This window comes from Microtus oregoni, unplaced genomic scaffold (assembly GCF_018167655.1).
Source record: "Microtus oregoni isolate MIOR12 unplaced genomic scaffold, Mior012 000002F_ref0000024, whole genome shotgun sequence".
NCBI lineage: Eukaryota > Metazoa > Chordata > Mammalia > Rodentia > Cricetidae > Microtus > Microtus oregoni.
Window position 1 is genome coordinate 10,332,153 of NW_024543061.1, and position 25,835 is coordinate 10,357,987.

The 25,835-nt window shown below is 38.1% G+C and overlaps 2 gene segments (V, D, J or C); both read right to left on the bottom strand.

The window, feature by feature from the left end:
- Positions 1-9,285: 9,285 nt before the first annotated feature.
- On the bottom strand, positions 9,286-9,884 carry LOC121433182. The segment is given in 2 exon segments: positions 9,286-9,632; positions 9,836-9,884. Coding segments are annotated over 2 exon segments (396 nt in total).
- Positions 9,885-14,481: 4,597 nt separating this feature from the next.
- LOC121433187 lies at positions 14,482-14,963 on the bottom strand. The segment is given in 2 exon segments: positions 14,482-14,798; positions 14,915-14,963. Coding segments are annotated over 2 exon segments (366 nt in total).
- Between the last annotated feature and the right edge of the window lie 10,872 nt (positions 14,964-25,835).

Sequence of the window (25,835 nt, forward strand, 5' to 3'; positions counted from 1 at the left end):
TAACACCAGAATCTAGCAAACATACAACAGGAAGGCTTGAATACCCTAATCCAAAAGACGTAGAAGAAATAGACTTTAAATGTAACATTATGAAAGTGATAGAGTCCCTTAAACAGGAAGTAAAAAACTCCCTTAAAGAAATGGATGAGAAGAATAACAAAAAGTTTAAAGAAATGAAATATCCCTCAAAGATACCCTAGGAAACCAGGAAAAAGCAATCAACAGTAATGGAAATAGTTCAAGACTTGAAAACTGAAATGGAGGTATTAAAGAAAACACAAACCAAAGGACGACTGGATATGGAAAATCTGGATAAACAAACAGGGACTACAGAAACAAGTATAACCAACAGAATACAAGAGATAGAAGAAAGAATCTCAGACATTGAGGATACTATAGAGGAAATAAACTCATTGATCAAAGAAACAGCAAATCCAACAAATTCTTAACAAAACATCCAGGAAATCTGTGACACCATGAAAAGACCAAACCTAAGAAAAATATTGGTAAAAGAGGGAGAAGAATTGCAGCTCAAAGGCCCAGAAAATATATTCAACAAAATTATAGAAGAAAAATTTCCCAACCTAAAGAAGGATATTCCAAAGATGATACAAAAAGCATACAGAACACCAAATAGAATGGATCAAAAAAAATCCCTTTGCCATATAATAATCAAAACAAAAAACATACAGAATAAAGAATGAAGATTAAGATCAGCAAAGGAAAAAGGTCAAGTAACTTATAAAGGTAAACCTATCAGAATTACACCTGACTTCTTTGGAAACCATGAAAGCCAGAAGGTCTTGGATAAATGTGCTGCAGAAACAAAGAGACCATGGATGCAAGCCCAGACTACTATACCCAGCCAAGCTTTCTTTCACCGTCAATGGAGAAAACAAGGTATTCCAGAAAAAAACAAATTTAAATAATACGTAGCCACAAAATCAGCCTTACAGAAAGTAATACAAGAAAAATCACAACCAAAGAAACCCAACAAAACCCACAATAACTTAGACATCTAACAACCCTCTAAATTTCCATAACAGGAATAATTCATCAGGATGAAGTCTCAATCTTGAATATCTATGCCCCTAATATAAGAGCACCCACATATGTAAAAGAAACATTACTATAACTCAAAGCACAAATCAGACCCCACACACTACTAGTAGCAGACTTTAACAATCCTCTCTCACCAATGACCAGGTCAATCAGACAGAAACCTAACAGAGAAATAAGAGAACTAATGGAGGTAATTAATCAAATGGACTTAACAGACATTTTTAGAACATTCCACCCAAATAGGAAAGAATATACCTTCTCTGCATCTCATAAAACCTTCTCAAAAATTGACCACATACTCAGAAACAAAGCAAACTTCCACAGACGTAGGGTTAAGATAGCCCCTTTAGGGGGCGGGGTTGGCCTCGGGCGAATGCCTACAGATAAATGGGCGCGCAGAAGGCGGCTCCCGCCCCTTTTCCTTCCTACCTCCTGTGCCACGCGGGAACTTCGGTTCTGTAAGTTTATCATTAAAGTGTGAATATTCTTTAGTATCTGCATTGCATTTATTTATGCCGGTATACACAGACACAAAAAAAATATTAGTAACCACCTGTGTCTTGTTGGATCACTATGGATTAAAGTTAGAATTCAACAAAAATGCTACCCTCAGAAAGCCTACAAACTCATGGAAACTCAACAGTCAACTACTGAACCACACCTGGGTCAAGAAAGAAATAAAGAAAGAAATTAAAGTTTTCCTTGAATTTAATGAAAATAAAGACACAACATACTCAAACCTATGGGACACCATGAAAGCAGTGCTAAGAAAAAAGTTCATAGCACTAAGTGCCCACTTAAAGAAAACAAAAAAGCACACTTTGGAGACTTAACAGCCCACCTGAAAGCTCTAGAAAAAAAAGGAAACAGACTCACACAGGAGTAGAAGACTGGAAATAATCAAACTGAGGGCTGAAATCAACATAATAGAAACACAGAAAACATTCCAAAGAATCAATGAAACAAAAAGCTGGTTCTTGTAGAAAATCAACAAGATTGACAAACCCCTATCCAAACTAATCAAATGGCAGAGAGAGAACACACAAACTAATAAGATCAGAAATGAAAAGGGGGACATAACCACAGACACAGAGGAAATTCAGAGAATCCTTAGATCTTACTACAAAAGCCTGTATGCCACAAAATTGGAAAATGTAAAAGAAATGGACATTTTTTTAGATAAGTACCAGATACCAAAGTTAAACCAAGACCAGGTGAACATTCTAAATAGACCTGTTAGTTGTAAAGAATTAGAAGCTGTAATGAAAAACCTCCCTTACAAAAAAAGCCCAGGACCAGATGGTTTCAAAGCAGAATTGTACCAGTAATTCCAAGAAGGCCTAATACCTATATTCCTTATGTATTTCACAATATATAAACAGAAGAATCATTGCCAAATTCCTTTTATGAAGCTACAGTTACCCAGATACCAAAACCACATAAAGACTCAACCAAGAAAGAGTATTATAGGCCAATCTCACTCATGAACATCAACACAAAAATTCTCAATAAAATACTGGCAAACGAAATCCAAGAACACATTAGAAAAATTATCCATTATGATCAAGTAGGCTTCATCCCAGAGATTCAGGGATGGTTCAACATACACATATCTATTAATGTAATCCATCATATAAATAAACTGAAAGAAAAAAACCATATGATCATTTCATTAGATGCTGAAAAAGCATTTGACAAAATTAAACACCCCTTTATGATAAAGGTCTTGGAGGGATTAGGGATATAAGGTTCATACCTAAATATAATAAAAGCTATTTACAACAAGCCGACAGCTAACATCAAATTAAACGGAGAGAAACTCAAAGCCATCCCACTAAAATCAGGAACAAGACAAGGCTGTCCACTCTTTCCTTACCTCTTCAATATAGTGCTTGAAGTTCTAGCAATAGTATAAGACAAGATAAGGGGAACAAGCTGATACGAATTGGAAAGGAAGAAGTTAAACTATTGTTATTTGCAGATGATATGATAGTGTACATAAGCAACCACAAAAACTCTACCAAAGAACTCTTTTAGTAATATGGCAGGATACAAGATTAATTCCAAAAAATCAGTTGACCTCCTATAGACAAAGGATAAAGAAGCAGAGAGGGAAATCAGAGAAACTTCACCTTTCATGATAGCCACAAATAGCATAAAATATCTTGGGGTAACTCTAACCAAGGAAGTGAAAGATCTATATGACAAGAAATTTAAGTCTTTGAAGAAAGAATTTGAAGAGCATACCAGAAAATGGAAGGATCTCCCTTGCTCTTGTATTTGGAGGATCAACATATTGTAAATGGCAATTCTCCCAAAAGCAATCTATAGATTCAATGGAATCCCCATCAAAATTCTTCACAGACCTTGAAAGAAGAATAATCAACTTCATATGGAAAAACAAAAAACCCAGGATAGCCAAAACAATCTTATACAAAACAGGAACTTCTGGAGGCATTACCATCCCTGACTTCAAACTCTATTACAGAGCTATAGTAATGAAAACAGATTGGTATTGGCATAAAAACAGAGAAGTCACCCAATGGAATTGAATAGAAGACCCGGATTTTAACCCACAAACCTATGAACACCTGATTTTCGATAAAGGAGCTAAAAGTATATAATGGAAGAAAGAAAGCATCTTCAGCAAGTGGTGCTGGCATAACTGGATCTCAACCTGTAGAAGAATGAAAATACATCCATATCTATCACCATGCACAAAACTCAAGTCCAAATGGATTAAAGACTTCAATATAAATCTGAACACATTGAACCTGATAGAAGAGAAAGAGGGCCATATTCTACAACATATGGGCACAGAAGATCACTTCCTATATATAACCCCAGCAGCATAAACATTAAGGGGAACATTGAATAAACGGGAACTCCTGAAACTTAGAAGCTTCTGCAAAGCAAAGGACACTGTCACTAAGACAAAAAGGCAACCCACTTTCTGGGAGAAGATCTTCACCAACCCTGCAACAGACAAAGGTCTGATCTCCAAAATATATAAAGAACACAAGAAACTAGACCGCAAAAGGCTAATCAACCCAATTATAAAATGGGGCACTGAGCTGAACAGAGAATTCTCAACAGAAGAACTTCAAATGACCAAAAGACACTTAAGGTCATGCTCAACCTCCTTAGTGATCAGGGAAATGCAAATTAAAACAACTTTGAGATACCATCTTACACCTGTCAGAATGGCTAAAATCAAAAACACCAATAATAGCCTATGCTGGAGAGGCTGTGGAGTAAGGCGTACCCTCATCCATTGCTGGTGGGAATGAAATCTTGTGCAATCACTTTGGAAATCAGTGTGGCGGTTTCTCAGGAAATTCGGGATCAACCTACCCCAGGATCCAGCAATACCACTCTTGGGAATATACCCAAGAGATGCCATATCATACTACAAAAGCATTTGTTCAACTATGTTCATAACAGTATTATTTGTATACCTGAATACAACCTAGATGCCCTTCATTGGAAGAATGGATGAAGAAAGTGTGGAATATATACATATTAGAGTCCTACTCAGCAGTAAAAAACAATGACATCTTGAATTTTGTATGCAAATGGATGGAAATAGAAAACACTATCCTGAGTGAGGTAACCCAGACCCAAAACAATGAACATGGGATGTACTCAGTCATAATTGGTTTCTAGCCATATTTAAAGGACATTGAGTCTAATGTTTGTGATCATAGGGAAGGTACATAAGAAGGTGAACCCAAAGAAAGACATATAGTTATCCTCCTGGATATTGGAAGTAGACATGATGACTGGGCAAAACTTGACAACTTGGGGGTTGGGGTAGGATGGGTGTAAAGGTATATGGGGTGAGAAATGTGAGAAGGGGAGGATGGGGGAAAGCTTGGGGGAATGGGATGGTTGGGTTAAAGGATGAGTGGATATGGGAGCAGGCAAGTATACATCTTAATTAAGGGAGCCATTTTCGGGTTGACAAAAGACTTGACTTTAGAGGGGTTCCAGGTGTCCATGGAGATGTCACCAGGTACTTCTTTGGGCAGCTGAGGAGAGTGCATCTGAAACGACCCTATCCTTTAGCAATACTGATAAATATCTTGCATATCACCATAGAACCTTCATCTGGCGATGGATGGAGATAGAGACAAAGACCCACATTGGAGCACCGAACTGAGCTCCCAGGATCCAAATGAGGAGACGAAGAAGGGAGAACATGAGCAAGGAAGTCAGGACCGCGAGGGGTGCACCCACCCACTGAGACACTGGGGCTGATCTATTGGGAGCTCATCAAGGAGCTAGACTGGGACTGAAAAACATGGGATCAAACCGGACTCTCTGAACATGGCAGACAATGTGAGCTGAATGAGAAGCCAAGGCCAATGGCACTGGGTTTTGATCGTACTGCATGTACTGGCTTTGTGGGAGCCTAGTCTATTTGGATGCTCACCTTCCTAGACCCTGATGGAGGGGACTTCACACAGGGCAGGAAACCCTGACTGCTCTTTGGACTGGATAGCGAGGGGGAGGGAAGTGGGGGTATGGGAGGGAAATGAGAGGCAGGGAGGTGGTGGAAATTTTTAATAAAAAAAATAAAAATAATAAAAAAATAATTTAAACATTCACTTAAACAATTAAAGTACTAATATTTGAAAAAAAGAAAAAAAACATATGATCATTTCATTAGATGCTGAAAAAGCATTTGACAAAATTTAACATCCCTTTATGATAAATGTTTTGGAGAGGTTAGGGATATAAGGATCATACCTAAATAAAATAAAAGTCATATATAGCAAGCCAACAGCTAGTATCAAATTAAATGCAGAAAAACTCATAGTCATTCCTCTATAATCAGGAACAAGACAAGGCTGTCTACTCTTACCATATCTCTTCCACATAGTTCTTTAAGTTCTAGCAATAGCAATAAGACAACATAAGGAGATCAAGGGGATTCGAATTGGAAAGGAAGAAGTCAAACTTTCATTATTTGCAGATGATATGATAGTGCATATTAGTGACCCCAAAAACTCTACCAAAGAACTCCTACAGCTGAAAAATGCCTTCAGTGATGTGGCAAATTACAAGATCAACTCAAAAAATTCAGTAGCCCTCCTATACACAAAGGATAGAGAAGCAGAGAGTGAAATCAGAGAAACTTCTCCTTTTACGATAGCCCCAAATAGTATCCTGGGGTAACACTAGCCAAGGAAGTGAAAGATCTATTTGGCAAGAAATTTAAGGCATTGAAGAAAGAAATTGAAGACGACACCAGAAAATGGAAGGATCTCCCATGCTCTTGGATGGGTAGAATCAACCTAGTAAAAATGGCAATTCTACCAAAGGCAATCTATAAATCCAATGCAATCCCCATTAAAATCCCAACAAAATTCTTCACAGACCTTGAAAGAACAATAATCAACTTCATATGGAAATAAAACCCAGGATAGTCAAAACAATCTTATACAATAAAGAAATTTCTGGAGGCATTACCATCCCTGACTTCAAACTCTATTACAGAGCTACAGTAATGAAAACAGATTGGTATTGGCATAAAAACAGAGAAGTCAACAAATAGAATCAAATAGAAGATCTGTATATTAACCCACAAACCTATGAACTCCTGATTTTTGACAAGTGAGCTAAAGGTATACAATGGAAGAAAGAAAGCATCTTTAGCAAGTGGTGCTGGCATAACTCAATGTCAACCTGTAGAAGAATAAAAATATATCCATATCTATCACCATGCACAATATTCACTTCCAAATGGATTAAAGACATCAGTATTAATTTGAGCACACTGAACCTGACAGAAGAGAAAGTTGGAAGTAGACTGAAACACATGGGTGCAGGAGACCACCTCCTACTATTACCCCAGTAGCACAGACAAGAGCAACAATGAATAAATGGGAATTCCTGAGAGTGAGAAGCTTCTGTAAAGCAAAGGACATTGTCATTAAGATAAAAAGGCATCCTACTGAATAGGAAAAGATCTTCACCAACCCCACATCTGACACATTTGATCTCCAAAATATATAAAATAGAAGAAACTGGACATGACAATTCTAATTAACTCAATTAAAAATTGGAGTACTGAACTGAAAAGAGAATTCTCATCAGATGAAATTCTAATGGCTAAAAGACACTTAAGGTCATGTTCAACCTCCTTAGCGATCAGGGAAATGCAAATCAAAACAGTTTTGAGATACCATCTTACACATGTCAGAATGGCTAAAATAAAAAAAAAACACCAATGATAGCCTATGATGCAGAGGATGTACAGTAAAGGGGACACTCATCTATTGTTGGTGGGAATGCAAACTTTTGTAACCACTTTGGAAATCAGTGTGCAGGTTTCTCAGGAACTTGGGAATCAATCTACCTCAAGATCCAGTGATACCACTTTAGGGAATATACCCAAGAGATGCCCAATCATACTACAAGGGCATTTCTTCAACTATGTTCATAGCAGCATTGTTTGTAATAGCCAGAACCTGGAAACAACCTAGATGCCCTTCAATGGAAGAATGGATGAAGAACGTGTGGAATATATATATTAGAGTACTACTCAGTGGTAAAAAACAATGACATCTTGAATTTTGCATGCAAATGGATGGAAATAGAAAACACTATCCTGAGTGAGGTAACCCAGACCCAAAACAATGAACATGGGATGTACTCAGTCATAATTGGTTTCTAGCCATATATAAGGACATTGAGCCTATAATTTGTGAACCCAAGAAGGTGAACCCTAAGAAAAAGATATAGTCATCCTCCTGGATACTGGAATTAAACAAGATTGCGGGCAAAAATTGGGAAATTGGGGGCAGGTTGGGATGGGGGTAAGGGGAAATGGGGAGAGAAAAGTGAGAAGGGGAGGATGGGGGGAGCATGGGGGAATGGGATGATTGGGATAAAGGAAGGGTGGATATGGGAGCAGGGAAGAAGATATCTACATTAAAGTAGCCAATTTAGGGTTGGCAAGAGACTTGGCTCTAGCGGGGATATCCCCAGCTAGATTCTTGGGCAGCAGAGTAGAGGGTGCCTGAAATGGCCTTGCCCCACTCTCACACTGATGATCATCTCGATTATCACCATAGAATCTTCATCCAGCGAGGATGGAGATAGAGACAGAGATTCTCATAAGAGCAACATACTGAATCCCCAAGGTCTAGTAGAAGAGCAGAAGGAGGGAGAAGATGAGCAAGGAAGTTTGGACTGCAAGGGGTTGGTCTACCCACTGAGGCAGTGTGCCTGTTCTAATGCCAGCTCATCAAATCCAGCTGGACCGGGACTGAATGAGTATGCAATCAAACTGGACTGTCAGAATGTGGCTGACAATGGGGGCTGACTGAGAAGACAATGATAAAGGCACTGGGATTGTTTTCTACTACATGTACTGGCTTTTTGGGACCCTAGTCTATTTTTTTTTTTTTTTTTTGGTTTTTTCGAGACAGGGTTTCTCTGTGGCTTTGGAGCCTGTCCTGGAACTAGCTCTGTAGACCAGGCTGGCCTCAAACTCCCAGAGATCCGCCTGCCTCTGCCTCCCGAGTGCTGGGATTAAAGGCGTGCGCCACCACCACCGCCCGGCAACCACCTAGTCTATTTGGATGCAAAGCTTGCTAGGCCTGGATATAGGGAGGAAGGGCCTTGGACTTCCCACAGTGCAGGATTCCTAGCATTCTCTTAAGGAGGGAGGGGGAGGGAGGAAGGTGAGTGGGGGAGCTGGAGGGGAATGGGAGGAGGAGAGGAAGCATAAATTTTTGAATGGAAAAAAATTAAGAATTGAAAAAATATATTGTACAGTTTGTATAAATCTATAAATATGGAAACTACTTTGTATTCAAGATTTCTTCAATAACTCTAAAGTATGTACAGTGAAAGTTCTAAATAAGACATGAAACAGTGAATCTCAGCTCTCATCTCCATGGGGTCAAGAGTATACTATACACTGCCGATTCAAACTGTGACTTTCAACAATTATAAGAACATGAAATCAACTGTTTTCTTTTATCCATGTTGTGATTTTTCTCTGGGTAGTAGTACACTTAAGGAAGATTATTTGCCTTGTTAAAGTCATTGTAGTCTATATATTTTGGAGCCAAACCTGAAGAGAATTGAGGGACAAGAGCCTTTTAGATCTCTTCATTCTAGTTTTTACTGTAAATCACAAGACTTTCTGCATCTGTAAAATTTGTAGAAGGTGGAGTTACCACCAGAAGCAGATGGAGCAGCCCAGCTTTAGATTTCTTTTTCCCTGGTGGTTTTTGCTATGGTCTGTATCACTGTGGGATGCCAGCTGTAATCATGCTGACAGTAATAAACTGCAATATCTTCAGGCTCCAAATTGTTGATGCTGAGGGTGAAATCTGTCCCCAATACACTGCCACTGAACCTGGAGGGTATCCCAGAGATGGACTGGGAAGCATACTTGATGAGAAGCTTTGGAGCCTCATTTGTCTTTTTCTGATACCAGTGTAAGTTACTGTTAATACCCTGGCTTGCCCTGCAGGTCAGAATGACTTTATCTCCTGGAATCACAGACAGGGTGGCTGGAGACTGAGTCAGCACAATGTCACCTCTAGAGGCTGAAAACATAAAAGAAATATCAGTAGAACATGGTGTTACATGAAAGTCATTTTTTAACTACTTATGAAAGAAATAATCATTTTATTGCCTCAGTTTATTTAAAAGAAAATCACATTCCATGTGATGTTGTGCTTCATAATGATATAAGAAAATAATGTATTTTATTAAAATATCTACTTTTTGGTCCTATCTGAAGACTTACCTGAAACACAGAAGAGCAGAAGCTGAAGAAACTGAGATGTGGACACCATCTTGGGTTTAAGGGTGTCATGTCACAGCCCAGAGAAAGACCTGCTTATATTTTAAGTAGCAGCAACGATAGGAAAAAAGGACTTATGCAAATGATACCGACTTCATATTGATTCCAATAAAGAACTGCTCAGGAGAGCAAGCTCCTTGTGTCCTTTTTAATTCTATCTCCCCATTCTGGTTACTAGAGAAGTTAAGATTTAAAAGTAACTTTTACTGATATCCCACTATAGGGTTGCAAAATTAACACTTTCTATGGAAGTCTCTTGGGTAAAGTCAGAAATTTGAAAGAAAAAGCATTTCATATTCATGACCATGATCTAGACTTATATTTTCCTTTCTAATGTTATTTATAATATGGGCTGAAGCACTTTTTAAATTGATTTTATTAAGTTATACATTTTTCTCTGCTCCCCTCCTTCCTTCTCACCTCCCCTTCAACCCTCTCCCAAGGTCCCCATGCTCCCAATTTATTCAGGAGATCTTCTTTTTCTACTTCCCATGTAGATTAGATCTTAGGGTCCTCATTGTTGTTAAGGTTCTCTGGGATTGTGATTTGTGGACTGGTTTTTTCTGCTTTATGTTTAAAAACCACTTATGAGTGAGTACATGTGATAATTGTCTTTCTGGGTCTGGGTTTCTTCACTCAAAATGATGTTTTCTAGCTCCATTCATCTACCTGCAAAATTTAAGATGTTATTTTTTCAGCTGTGTAGTACTCCATTGTGTAAATGCACCACGTTTTCCTTATCCATTCTTCTGTCGATGGACATTTAGGTTGTTTTCAGGTTCTGGCTACGACAAACTGCTGCTATGAACATAGTTGAGCGCATTTCCTTGTATATATAAAAAAGAACCCCCCCCCCAAAAAAAAAAACTGCCTTGAAGTGGTTAAAACCAACCCTGGAAATCAGAATGTAAAACTTACCCTGGAAGTAAAGAAAATTATCTCAAAGCAGCTACCCCTAATGAAAGCAGCTGGTAGACCTAAATACTCTGTGGTCTCTTTGAGGTTTTTGTCACATGGTGAATCATTGTGGATGACCAACCACTCATTGACTGACAGTAGTAACTGGCAGCATCCTCAGGTTCCAGATTGCTGATGGTAAGAGTAAAGTCTGTCCCAGACCCACTGCCACTGAACCGGGCTGGGACATCACTGGCCTTGGTAGATGCACCATAAATAAGGAGCTTGGGAACCTGCATTGGTTTCTGTTGGTACCAGGATAAGTAGCTACCAACACTCTGAATGGATCTGCATGTCAGGGTTGCTGTTCACCTTGAGAAAAACTCAGGGAGGCAGGAAACTGTGTCATAGTTTGTCCAGTGACATCTGAGATTTGAAAGAAAAAGAAAGTCACCTCTGCAGTATAGCCCACACCAATAATCTTCTTGGCAAACCTATGATCTCTTCCCTTTGATTAGATTCTTGGCAATAAAATTCAATAATGCTCAGTCAGAGACTTTTTGTAGATACATAAAGTTGTGTGTTTTCTTCTCACCTGAGATCCATAGCAATAGGAGACAGAGAGGCAAGACAGGGGTTTCCATAGCTAACTCTGTTTTCCTCTCTGAAGGAGATCGGACTTCAGAGCCCCGAGTCACTGTTATGAACTCTAGACAGAAGAAGACTCAGGGAGGGGATGCAAAGCAGTAGGGTAGGGATGGGCTGGGCCTCCACAAACAGAGGTTTTCTTCATTTTTCTCTGTTCATAAGCAACTTATTCCCACAGGGTCAAATTAAGAAAAGATATTGGCTCAGTTTGAGGATAGAATTTCACTCTTGAATTCACAAAATTTATCCTGTTAAATAATCATACTACCCTTTCTCCTTAGGCCCAGCCATATGGGATTTGCTATAAGCCTAATGTAAGAATAAAGTCAGTGGTTCCACAGTTCACAAACACTAACATACGTAGACACCCCCTTCAGTGCATGGTCATCAAGTGGAAAGAGTTGACCACATTTATTTCTGTTTCACATTTATTTTCTTGCCTCAGCATCTATGGAGGCACCATATTGTTACAATGATTCAAAATTGAAGTATTCAAGTTAGATGAACAATTTTTGTTCAAGAAACACTTCAGCTGTACAGATGAACACAACATGGATTATGACTTTTCCTTAGGAGAAATGTGTATTCTATCCAGTTAACTGGGGTCTTTCTGCTGAGTTATTTGCTTTCTAGGCAGTGCATTTTCATGATGCACATATAAAAGCTGTCTCAAGCCCTTGTATCTTAAAATTATTTCAAAATTGTGAATAGTTTTACACACACACACACACACACCTGAGCTAAGAGGAATCAGTTTTCAGTTTTTGTTTTTCAGAATAAAGAATATAAGATGCATGAGGTGCATGAAGTGCATGATGTGGTGAGTGTTTGCTACACTGGTGAATTATTTTCTCAAGCTTGCATTCCACAATTAATCACTACCACTTCAGCAATCCTTAGGTTCCCATCTTAACTCCTTTGCCTACCCCTTGTCCTAGACATATAATGAAATAGTTTTGTAATGGAACTCCAAATTCCAAGGAAATCTCCATAAATTCTAGAAGTGTTTAATCCACAGTTGGATATTATCATTTCAATGTTGTTGACATATTTTCAAGTCTGAAGTCAAAACAAGGTTAGTTACAGATAATGCAACAATGGTTAACTGATTCTCATTTTACTTTCCATATCAGTAGTATTGAAAATAACAATATTTTAATATTATTAGGTATTTAATATAATGTACTAACATATAAATTTCAGTACATAGATTGAATATGTCTTGTTCAACATTATATTTGCCTCTAAATTTGTTTTTCAACCAACAGAGTAATCAAGAAAATTTTCTTAAAGATTTTGAAATCATTTGTACCTACTACCCTTGCCTCCTCAATGCATCAGGTACAGGGCTAAAGGGTGAGGCAGTCTGAATATGCAGTGGGAGATACCTCTGGATTCAAGAGCAGAACTAATAACAAATTTTACTTCTACTTGACGTTCTGACTAATAAATGCCAGAAGTGAAATATTGTAGTTTCGACTCTCTATCTTTCTGTTAAAACAATCAAAACTTGGAGTATGCTGATGGGCCTCTCCTTTGTTAGGTAGAACTTTGAAGTCATAATTCAGGTTCTTGCATTAAACATATTGAAAGAGGAAGTCCCCTGTTTGTCCTGTTTCTGATGAGAAAGAGAAAAACAAGTTGCAGTACAAAGCTTTAGTGAGGCTTTACACTTTTTGCCTTTAAGACTCCCATTCAATATTCAACTAAAGATGCTACAGATAGTTAAAGGGATGTGTGTGTAGAAATTCGAGTGTAAAGATTCGAGGGGTAAGAAATCTACTTATAACAGGAATTGTTTGTTCATGTTTATTCTTTTCTCTCTTTAGTCCAACTTTCTCATTGTGCCACCCATTATTTGTTCTCCTTATTCCACATTGTTTTTAGTTCTTCCTTGTCCTCCTCATTACAAATGTTATCAGTCTATATAAGTCTATATACGCTTAAACCCACCAGTTCCCCAGCCCTAGCAGGTTACAAGGTTACAGGGCTGGAATTCTTTTGTCCGAGAGAGAGAGAGAGAGAGAGAGAGAGAGAGAGAGAGAGAGACCCATGGGAGTGGCTAGTACACATTCTGTGTACTCCTTAGTGGGAAAAGATAGTTAAGAAAGGGAATTAAATCATTATGGAATTCTAGAGGGGAAGGTTAATGTGTTACACTTCATTTTTAGGTGGTTAGTAAAGAGCTAAGGAGTTTATTTTCAGTAAAATTATGAATAGGGCATGGATTGTTTGAATCAGTGCACCACTTATTTTCTCTCAGTATGCAAAGAGGTTGCGAGGTAACTAGGCCATCTAGGGGAAGCTAATGTCTCTTGATCAGATAGCATATACACTGTACACTGTAATTTCTGTGGAGCTAGGTCTGGAGTTAGACTTACTGCTCTAAGCAAAGAAGAGACTGAGGATTCTAAATTATCAGTTCCAGGCTATGCTGTTATCAGCCATTCTGATTGTGAGTGTTGTGGGGTAAAACCAGAGCAGTAGCTTAGGCAACTAGTAAGCCTTGGAGATCTGTGAATACCTTAAGTGGGATGCTCTATGCCTCAACCCAAATGCTTGCTGATAAGGATAACTGCAGGAAGCAGATCTCTGTGCTTACCTAAATGAGAGGAACAAGGTCTAGCAGTGTGAAACTATTTTCACACGTAGCCCAAAGGCATAGGAAACAGTTGTGAATTAGGAAACTAATTCCCAAATATATAGCAGAAAGGGAGTTAACTATAGCGAAAAAACTACAACAAAGGACAGCTACTTTATTCACAAAGCAATAACACAAAAAAGAAGCCTTGCCTTTTGGTTTAGCCTTTACCAGATCCCTTAAATCTGATAGGTCTCTCATGAAAAGATAGCTGAGCAATTACTGTTTAATGTTGTGGCTTGTAGCACAAAGAAGCCTCCCTAGAACTTCTTCCCAAACCACTCTGTGATCTCCAGAGTCTGGTTGCACCAGAGAAAACTTGTAAGAAGCTACATACTGTCACTGCTAGATGTCACTGTTTGGTGCAAGTACCTCAAACATCTGCATCCCTGGGTAGTTTTTGTTATGCTTTGTAGCACTGTGGAGGGTAACTGTAACACTGTTGACAATAGTAAATTCCAGAGTCTTCAGGCTCCAGGCTGATGATAGTGAGCAAATATTCTGTTCCAGATCCACTGCCACTGAACCTCTTTGGAACACCAGCGAGTAAATTGGATGCATAATAGATCAGAAACTTGGGACTTTCCCCAGGTTTCTGCTGGTACCAGCCTAAATATCTACCAATGTCTTGACTGGCCTGACAAGTGATGGTGACAGTGTCTCCTATAAAGGCAGACAGAGAAACTGGACTTTGGGTCATGTGAATGTCACATTGAACACCTGAAATCAGAAATATAAATAAGGATATACGTGGAATTAATGATTTCATTAAGTGCTTTCCTAAATACCTAGGCTGCAGCAACTGTACTGGGATGACCAGGGCTGTTATTCCTTACCTGGGAGGCAGAGAATAAAGAGACTCAGGAGGTGACTGAGAACCTTCATGTTCACACTGTGTCTTGAATGCAATTGACTACATCACAGGATATTATCAGCCTATTAAAAAGTACTCAGTGAACTGGAAATTTCTGTGGGTATATGCAAATCAGTGGAAATTATAGAGACCTGAGCACGGATGAAAGGATGGCTCATCTCAGTAACTAAATTCAGGTTGCTGTTCATAGATATCTCAGGCCAGATGTCACTAAAAAGAACACGATTAGTCTCTGGAAATAATGGGGTAGTTATTCTACTCTCCTGTGAGTGTTAATTTTAAAGGACTACATTTATTGCTTTCTGACTAGTCAAAGACCAAAGTACTGGAATTTGTAGGAAATTTCATTGTTTTTTTTTAGGTTTAATGATGGTGGGTATTATTTAGAAGAGGGCTTCCTCTGTAGATGTTGAAGCCCTTAGCATGATAAATTAGCAGTATCAGCAACAAGAAATGCATATAGAGAGAAGAGGATGGGGTAAAACAGTATCTCATGCAAAAAGTAAAGTATGAATGCCAGGCAGTGATGGTGTAAGCCCTTAATCCTGCAATCAGGAGGCAGAGATAGGCAGATATTTGTAAGTTCAAGGCCATCCTGGTCTAATAAGCAAGTTCCAGGACAGACACCAAAACTACACAGAGAAACCCTGTCTCTAAAATCCAAAAGAAAAGAAAAGAAAAATGACAAAGGAAAGAAAAAGTAAAGGATGTGTTTTATAAGGAAAGGGTGGAAGTGAACATCCAGTCCTTACTGGTAACTTGTCAGCTTTACCCAATCCTCCTGTTCTCATCTACCTCTGTAAGCTTTGGCCTTCTCACCTATGAGAATTGCCAAAATCAGGGATGTGTTTACGTTTAGAATGCCAATTCAATTTCTCACTTTGCATGTCTTTCTATACATTACACTTACCTGCTTCTTGAGGTTCTTGTGTTTTTACTTGCCCAGATGAACCATTTTTAACTACAGCTAGTTCCTGTGGGAGCAAAAGTCCTTTCTAGACCAACTGCTTACATACCCTTGAATTTGCCAGGTTCCCTAAATATGCGTATTATTGCATCAGGACACTCTATCAAATTATAAAAGAAATATAGTTTTCATTGCAAAAACAAGACATTAATGCCCAAAAAAGGCAAGTGAAAACTTCAGAAGAATATTATATTAGATTATCCTCCATGTTAACACGGTATCAAAAAGAAATATTGGGTTGTCAAGAGAAGACAAACAACAGCAGAGGATATGGAAAGAATCAGGATGTCTCCTAGTTAGCCTCACTTCTCTACCTGACAGAGATCAGTGTTCCTCATGAAGTCTCATGTGGGGAATTGCCTTGATAAGACTGGCTTGTGTGCATGTTTATGGAAATTTTTCTTGATTAATAATTGATAAAAGGCTTGTAGAATTCTGAACTGAAACCATCTGGTCCTGGGCATTTTTTTTTTTTGGTTGGAGGACTTTTGATGACTGCTCTATTACTTCAGGAGTTATAGGTCTGTTTAATTTGCTTATCTGGTCTTGATTTAACTTTGGTAAGTGATATTTATCCAGAAAGTTGTCCATTTCCTTTAAATTTTCCAATTTTGTGGAGTACAGGTTTTTGAAATATGACCTGATGATTCTCTGGATTTCCTCCATGTCTGTTGTTATATCCCCCTTTTCAGTTCTGATTTTGTTAATTTGGATATTTGCTCTCTGCCTTTTGGTTAATTTGGATAAAGGTGTATCTATTTTGTTGATTTTCTCAAAGAACCAACTCTTCGTCTCATTGATTCTTTTTATTGTTTTCTTTGTTTCTATTTTGTTGATTTCAGCTCTCAATTTGATTATTTCCTGCTATCTAGTTCTCTAAGGTGAGTTTGCTTTATTTTCTTCTAAAATTTTCAAATGTTCTGTTCAAATTCGCTAGTGTGGGATTTTTTCCACCTTCTTTATGTAGGCATTTAGTGCTCTGAACTTTCCTCTTACCACTGCTTTCATTGTGTCCCATATTTGAGTATGTTATTTGGTTATTTTCATTGAATTTTAGGAAGTCTTTAATTTCTTCCTTTATTTCTTCCTTGATCCACTGATGACTCAGGTGAGCATTGTTTAATTTCCATGTGTTTGTGGGTTTTCTGGAATTAGTATTGCTGTTGACTTCTAGTTTTAAATCATGGGATATGACAAGGAAAATTGTGTTATTCCAATTTTTTTGTAGTTGTTGTTTTGTTACCGAGTATGTGGTCAATTTTTGAGAAGGTTCCATGAGGTACTGAGAAGAAGGTATATTCTTTTCTGTTTGGATGGAATGTTCTAGAGATGTCTGTTAAGTCCATTTGAGTCATCACATCTGTTAGTTGTCTTTTTACTCTGTTCATTTTTTGTCTGACTGACCTGTCCAGTGTTGAGAGGGGAGTGTTGAAGTCTCTCACTATTAGTGTGTGGGGTTTAAATGTGTGATTTAAGCTTTAGAAGTATTTCTTTTACATATGAGGGTACCCTTGTATTTGGGGCGTAGGTGTTCAGTATTGAGATTTCCTCTTGATTCAATTTTTCCTGTGACTAATATGAAATGACCTTTAATTTTGTCTCTTTTGACTCATTTTAGCTTGAAGTTTATTTTGTTAGCTATTAGGATAGCTACACCAGCTTGTTTCTTAGGTTCATTTGATTGGTTTATTTTTCCCCAACCCTTTACTCCGAGATGATGTCTGTCTTTGAGGTTGAGATGTGTTTCTTGTATGCAGAAGAAGGATGGATTCTGTTTTTATATCCAATCAGTTAACCTGTGTCTTTTTATAGGTGAGTTGAGTCCATTTACAGTAAGGGATATTAATGACCAGTAATTGCTATCTCCTGCTAATTTAGTTTACATTGTTGGTGATGTTAATTTATGTGTTTTCCCCTTCTTTGGGATTTGCTGCTTTGAGACCATCAATTATCTGTGTTTTTTTTTTGGGGGGGGGTGTAGCCAACATCCTTGGGTTGGAATTTTCCTTCTAGTATTTTGTGTAGGCCTTGCCTTGTGGCTAGGTATTGATGAAATATCTTGTTTTGTCTTTCTATGGTGACTGAATGTTTTGCTGGGTATAGTAGACAAAAATACTAAATAAAATACTGGCAAATCGAATCCAAGAACACATCAGAACCATCATCCACCATGACCAAGTCGACTTCATCCCAGAGATACAGGTATGGTTCAACATTTGAAAATCTGTTAATGTAATCCACCATACACACAGCTGAAAAATGAAACCACATGAACATCTCAATAGAGGCTGAAAAAGCTTTTGACAAAATACAATATCCCTTTATGATAGCGGTCTTGGAGAGAGCAGAGATACAAGGAACATACTTAAACATAATAAATGCAATATACAGAAAGACAACCTCCAACATAAAAGTAAATGGAGAGAAATTCTCAGTGATTCCACTGAAATCAGGAACAAGACAAGGTTGTCCACTCTCTCCATATCTATTCAATATAGTTCTTGATGTCCTAGCTAGAACAATAAGGCACCAAAATGAGATCAAGGGGATACAAATCAGAAAAGAAGGAGTCAAACTCTGTTTGATGATGATATGATAACTTACAAAAGCAATCCTATACATTCTACCAAGGAAGTTCTACAACACATAAACACTTTCAGTAATGTATCAGGATACAAGATTAACTAAAAAAAATTAGTAGCCCTCCTGTCCACAGATGATAAAAGGGTGGAGAAAGATATCAGAGAAACAACACCCTTCACAAAGCAACAAATAGCATAAAATATCTCAGAGTAACTCTAACCAAAGAAGTGGAAGACTTTTATGACAAGAACTTTAAATCTTTAAAGAAAGAAATTGTGTTATGATCCAGCTGCCCTCACTCCCCCTGACCAGCAGGGGAACTTCCTTGTGGTCTGTAATTGACAAGGATGTTTGTGTTCTTTCTGGCCGGTGGGTCTCCACAGAAGGAGTAGAGGTATAAAATGTTGTTGGGTAAAATAAAGGTTGCTGTTCTTCCACCTGAAAAGAAACCTCCGTGTCTCAATCCCGGCACCCCCGCCAGTCTCAGCTATCCAGGCTGCGCAGGCCGCAGCAAAATTGAAGAAGACACCAGAAAGTGGAAAGATTTCCATGCTCTTAAGTAGACAGAATTAACATAGTAAAAATGCATTCTTACCAAAAGCAATCTACAGATTCAATGCAATGCCCATCAAAACCCCAGCAAAATTTTTCACAGAACTCAAAAGTGTAATACTCAAAATCATATGGAAAAGCAAAAAACCTAGGATAGCCAAAACAATCCCATAAAATAAAGTAACTTTTGGAGGCATCACAATCCCTGACTTCAAACTTTACTAAAGAATTACAGTACTGAAAACAGCCTGGTATTGGCATAAGAAGAGGTAGGAGTACCAATGGAACTGAATAGAAGACCAGGATATTAATCCAAACACCTTCAAACATCTGAATTTGACAAAGATGCAAAAATATCAAAAGGAAAAAAAGAAAGCATATTTAAAAAATGGTGCTGGCATAACTGGATATCAGCATGTAGGAGAATGAAAATAGACCCATATCTATCACCAAAAACAAAGCTCAATTCCAAATGGATCAAAGACAACAAAAAGCCAGTCACACTGAACCTTATAGAAGAGAAAGAGAGAAGTATACACATTGGCACTGGAGACCACTTCCTAAATATAACCACAACAGCACAGACACTGAGAGAAACAATTAATAAATGGAACCTGCTGAAACTGAAAAGCTTCTGTAAAGCAAAGGATATGGCCAACAAGACACAATGACAGCCTACAGAATGGGAAGATATCCTCACTAACCCCACATTGGACAGAGGTCTGATCTCCAAAATATACAAAGAACTCAAGAAATTGGTCATCAAAAGAACACATAATCCAATAAAAAATGGAGTACAGACCTAAACAGAGAGCTCTCAACAGAGGAATCTAAAATGGCAGAAAGACACTTAAGGAAATGTTCAACATCCTTAGACATCAGAGAAATGCAAATCAAAACAGCTCTGAGATTCAAATCTTACACCTGTAAGAATGGCCAAGATCAAAAACTGATGACAACTTCTGCTGGAGAGGTTGTGGGGGAAAGGGAACACTTCTGTATTGATGATGGAAATGCAAGCTGGTACAACCCCTTTGGATGTCAGTGTGGTAATTTCTTGGAAAATTAGAAAATAAACTTCCTCAAGACCTAGTAATACCACTTTTGGGTATATATGTAAAGGATGCTCAATCGTGCCACAAGGACATGTGCTCAACTATGTTCATAGCAGCATTGTTTGTCATAGCCTGAACCTGGAAACAACCTAAATGCCCCTTGACTGAAAAATGGATACGTAAAATGTGATACATCAACACAATGGAATACTACACATCAGAAAAAAGAAACAACATCTTGAATTTTGCAGGAAATTAGATAGAGCTAGAAAACATTATTTTCAGTCAGGTAACCCACACACAGAAAGACAATTACCACGTAGGTGGTTTTTAAACATAAAGCAAAGAAAACCAGCCTACAAACCACAATCCCAGAAAACTTAGACAAAAATGCGAACACTAAGAGAGACTTACACAGATCTAATCTATAAGACAAGATCTCCTGAGTAAATTGGGAGCATGGGGACCTTGGGGACGTGCTGAAGCAGGGAGGTAGGGAGGGAAGCAAAGAAAAATGTAGAGTTCAGTAAAAACCAATTAAAATAATAAAAATAAATAAAATTTAATTAAAAAATTGATAAAGGGCATGGGGTCCACTCCACTGTGGGAAATTATGTTCTTAAGCAGATTAGCTTTCAGTGCTAATATGCTAAGGTGCCTGAGCAAGTCAGTGTGCAGCATTCCTTTGTGTTTTCTGCTTCAAAATCTTACCTTGAGTTTGTACCCTGACTTCCTTTTATGATGAACTACAATCTTTTTTTTAAATTTATTTATTTATTAAGGATTTCTGCCTCCTCCCCGCAACCGCTTCCCATTTCCCTTTCCCTCCCCAGATCAAGTCCCCCTCCCTCATCTGCTCGAAGAGCAATCAGGGTTCCCTGATCTGTGGGAAGCCCAAGGACCGCCCACCTCTATCCAGGTCTCGTAACAATCTTTAATATAAAATAAACTCTTCCCTCCTTCTGGTCATACTTGGTCATGGAATTTATCACAGCAATAATAAAGCAAACTATGTCAGGGACTGTGCTCCTATATGAACTCTCTCTTCTTTTTCTGGGGGTGTGTAGATGGAAGTTTCTGTCCTTATTGTTCCCACAGCCATTCAGACACAACAAAACACACAGAGTTGTATGTTAATTATAAACTGGTTGTTCTATTAGCTCAGGCTTATCCTTAACTAGCTCTTACAACTTAATCCATAATTCTTGTCTATGTTTACCATGGCTTGTTACCTTTTATTAGTGAGGCATTTTCATCTTGATTCCTCTGTGTCTGGCTAGTGACTGCAGACTGAAACTTTCATCTTCCCATAATTCTCCTAATCTGGTTATCCCACTTATACTTCCTGCCTAATTACTGGCCAATCTGTATTTTATTAAACCAATACAAATGACAACTCTTTACAGGATAGAAGAGCATTATTCCACAGCACTTCCCCCTTTTTGAAAAAAATTTAATTTTTATAAACTATTTTCCTTTTTCTATGACTGGTTATGTACATTGCCTTTTCTTTCTCACATTTTTTACCAGGCTATAAACTTTTTAGATTTTTTTTTAATGTCTGCATCTATCTTTACTCTGTATTTATATTCTTTTATGACTGCGTGAGTCAAACCTTAAACTGCTCAACTACTGTGGCCACCCAAGCTGTCTCCTTGGGTCTATAACAGCCAACCTCAAGACTGAAGCCTTAGTTATGAGCTGCATTTAATATTAAGACCATTTAAGTAGACCATTTATCCAGGAGGAAGAGCAAAGTAATATAAAAAAAGGCCATTTAAAGATTAAAAATACACAGGAAGTCTGGCATCTATATGGTGTTATGTTTACTTTGAATTTTTGAATGCTGATGAGTGAACAGTATCTTTTGTGAACCATTGAATTGGAAAAGGAACTGCTGCATTAAACCAGCCTAGATATTTTAGGAGTATATGAATCTTGAAATGGAAGTCAGAAAATGTATTTTGTTGGGAAGGAGTTTATGCTTTGTTTCCACGGGAAATGAAAAGTTTTGGAATCCTTCATGTTTAATAGAGACTGGGTTTCATAGCAGGAGATCTCCTGAAAAATCTTGATTATAGATATAAAGAAGTAAAACTACAAGACAATCGATGTATATAATGATCCCTTCTCATGGGAACAGTTCTGAGACTGGACGACAAATGTTACAACTTGTTTTTCTAGTACTTCACTGTTATCTCAAATTTCTCAGGAAATTTGACAGGAACTCAAGCAGGGCAGGAATCTGCTGTAGTCAGGAGCTGATATAGAGACCATGGAAAAGTGCTACTTACTGGCTTTCTTCCTGTTCAATCTGCTGTCTAATAGAATAAAGACTACAAGTCCAAGGAAAGCGCCCACCTAAAATAAGCTGAACCCTCCCAAATCAATCAATAATTTTAAAAATGACCTAGAGACATGTCTAGAGGCCAGTATTAAGGAGGTACTTTGTCAATTGAGCTCCCTCCTCTCTAATGACTCTAACTTGTGTAGGGTTCTCAAAAAACTAACCAGTACAATCACCCTTAAGAAAATTGTGAATAATCTAATATATATATATACATATATCTATTACTTGAATAATATATATAATATATCCCTATACATAGATACATATATATATATATATATTAAAAATATGGATAAAAGTATGACAGAAAAACTTTCATATTCCCCACCAGACATAAGAATATTTCCTGGTTTTGCCTTTAATAGAGCTATAGGATATATAAAAAAGATAATTGTTTTCATCTTCCAAGTACTTTAGCTTGAATATGTTCACTGAACTTAATTTATTGAGCTCAGAGAATGACTATTTCTAGTAAATGATGTTTCTATCTATGATAGTAGAGATATCACCACTCTGGCCTGTTAATAGTAGAGACCTCTGAAGATACAGGGTGACTCAAATGCATTTCTCACTTTAGCCATTTTCAGTTATATAGTTTTATCCTGTTTTGAGCAAGTCTAGAGATTAATGATTGGTGAAGAGACATGTGCAAATAATACTATAATTTATGTAGATTCTTTCTGGCTAAAATAGGGAAAAATCACCTTAACACAATAAACTTTTGCTAACTTTGGAAGTATAAGACTATGTGTAGTGGCATCTATATACACAATATAATATTGAAAATGGAGAGATCATCTCCAAAATTATGAGAAAGTAGATTGTTGCTGAAATTGAACCAACAAACAGTTGTCATATTGCTCTGAAATCTGCAAAACATTTACAAGTGGCTGTATGTTTAAATACTGAAGCTACAAGACAAAATGCCATGCAGTTCTCTTCTTCATTTCTTCAAAATAAGGACAAATGTACAGGACTATCAGAAAATTTTCTGTCTCACACATCCTTGCATGCTTTTTGTTAGAGTTTTTCATTTCACTGAGAATATTTACCCAGCCTTGTTAGTATAAGATGATCTTAACTTCTATTGCCCCTTTCGATTCTGAATATCTATGAGGAAAGATGCCATCCTATCAGCTTTCATAATTTAGTTGACGGTCTACTAGAGGTTGTGTTATCGCAACTTCCAGGGATGTTGGTTTTTCCCAAGTCTAATAATGTAGTGATGGTGAAGGGTAGAAATAATTTCTGATATAATCCCTGTATGTTCAGCACTAACTGAAACTGCTTTGCATAGTCCTTCCCCAGAGATGACCCAGCTCTCAAAGTTTCTATTTTTGGATCCCCAGAGGGGATGCTAATTGGAAAGACTGGGTCAGAGCTCTGCAAACAACAAAAGATATCCAACTGTCTTGTGCTTTCTGTTGTATGAATAGGAAGTGAGAAAATGATAGCAAGCCTCCTCCTCCTAAGAGGTGCCAGAAAGTCTCCAAAACATCTCATTCTACCACCTGTGTGTCTGAGTAAATCCACTTTAGAGTAAAAAAATCGTTCACTCATAAATTCTTCCTTAGACAGTCATAATTTCTACATAGTCATATGAGTGAAATAGATTCCCTGTTCACATTTAATATCCATTGTTTGTTCAGTTGCAAATTTGTTTTTTTTTCTGTTTCCATGATTATTTTATTTATACTGAAATTATACCTCTAAATGTAAAATGTTTCCTGGTAGAACCATTTTGCCACAATTGTTTCAAACTCTGCACATTCTAACAACGCAACTGCTAAGTGTATCATCTACTCTGGTATCCATACCAGGGTTAATTGTTTGTCCCAAACAACAGAACTGTCGTATTTCCTTCCCATTGAAAACATTACCATCCCCTTTATTTGCCAGATTCCCTATTTAAATTTTTACTTTAGTTATTAAAATTTATTTACTGAAAATAACCATGTTTAGGCACCATTAACATTTATTCATCTCTCTTTGAAACTTGTTTGTGTAAAACCACTGAAATATAATAACTAGAATAATAATGAATAGAAACAAGCAATATGTAATGGGGAAACTGACAATAAATATCTTGACTAGTAAATTACAGTCAATAGGGCTGCATGTCCATAAAATCATAGGACTTTAGAGAGCACAGGAAAGCATTTCTAAAAAACAAACAAAAACAAAAAAAAAACTTCTTTCATCCAAAACAATCCAACACAACTTGCTCTATGGCTCTAAGTACCCCCCACAGCTCTCCTCCCCTCCCCCCAGATGCACTCTTCTTCCCTGTCCCTTCCGAAAAAAGCAGGCCTCCCAGAGATGTAAGCTGAACACAGCATAAGAAGTTACCATAATATTCAAAACAAACCTTCATATCAAAGCTGCACCAGATAACCCAATAGGAAAAAAAAGATGCCAAGAACAGGCAAGAGTCAGAGACACCACACTCTCGCTGTTAGGAGTCCCACAAGAACAGCAAGCTACATACACAACCCTAACAGGTACGCAGAGGACACAGCACAGACCCATGCAGGTTCTCTGATTATCCCTTTAGACTCTGCGAACCCCTCTGAGTCCTGCATGGTTGATTCTGTGGGCCCTAAACACCTCTGGCTCCTCCATTCCTTCCTTTTCCTCTTCCATGGAGTAGCTAACCTGATGTTGCTTTGAACAGTGTAGGAATGGGCCAACATTTCAATTCCTGTGTCTATCAACACTGAAACTATTTAGGCATAGAATTATCCATAGGGTCAATGACATGCATTTTTTTTATTTTTTTTATTTTTCACTTTATTTTATTCATTTTTATTTTTTTTTCTCCCAGCCTCCCATTTCCCTCCCCCTCCTCCCACCCTTCTCCCCTCCTCCCACCCTTCTCCCCCTCCCCCCACTCTTCTCCCCCTCCCTCTCCAGTCCACAGAGCAGTCCGGGTTCCCTGCCCTGTGGTAAGTCCTAGGTCCTCCCCCCTCCGTCCATATCTAGGAAGGTGAACATCCAAACTGGCTAGGCTTCCACAAAGCCAGCACATTAAGTAGGATCAAAACCCCCTGCCATTGTCCTTGGCGTCTCATCAGCCCTCATTGTTCGCCATGTTCAGAGAGTCCGGTTTTATCCCATGCTTTTTCGGTCACAGTCCAGCTGGCCTTGGTGAGCTCCCAGTAGATCAGCTCCACTGTCTCAGTGGGTGGATGCACGCCTCGTGGTCCCGACTTCTTTGCTCATGTTCTCCCTCCTTCTGCTCCTCATTGGGACCTTGGGAGTTCAGTCCAGTGCTCATGTGTGGGTCTCTGTCTCTATCTCTATCCATCACCAGATGAAGGTTCTATGATGATATGCAAGATATTCGTCAGTATTGCTCTAGGATAGGGTCATTTCA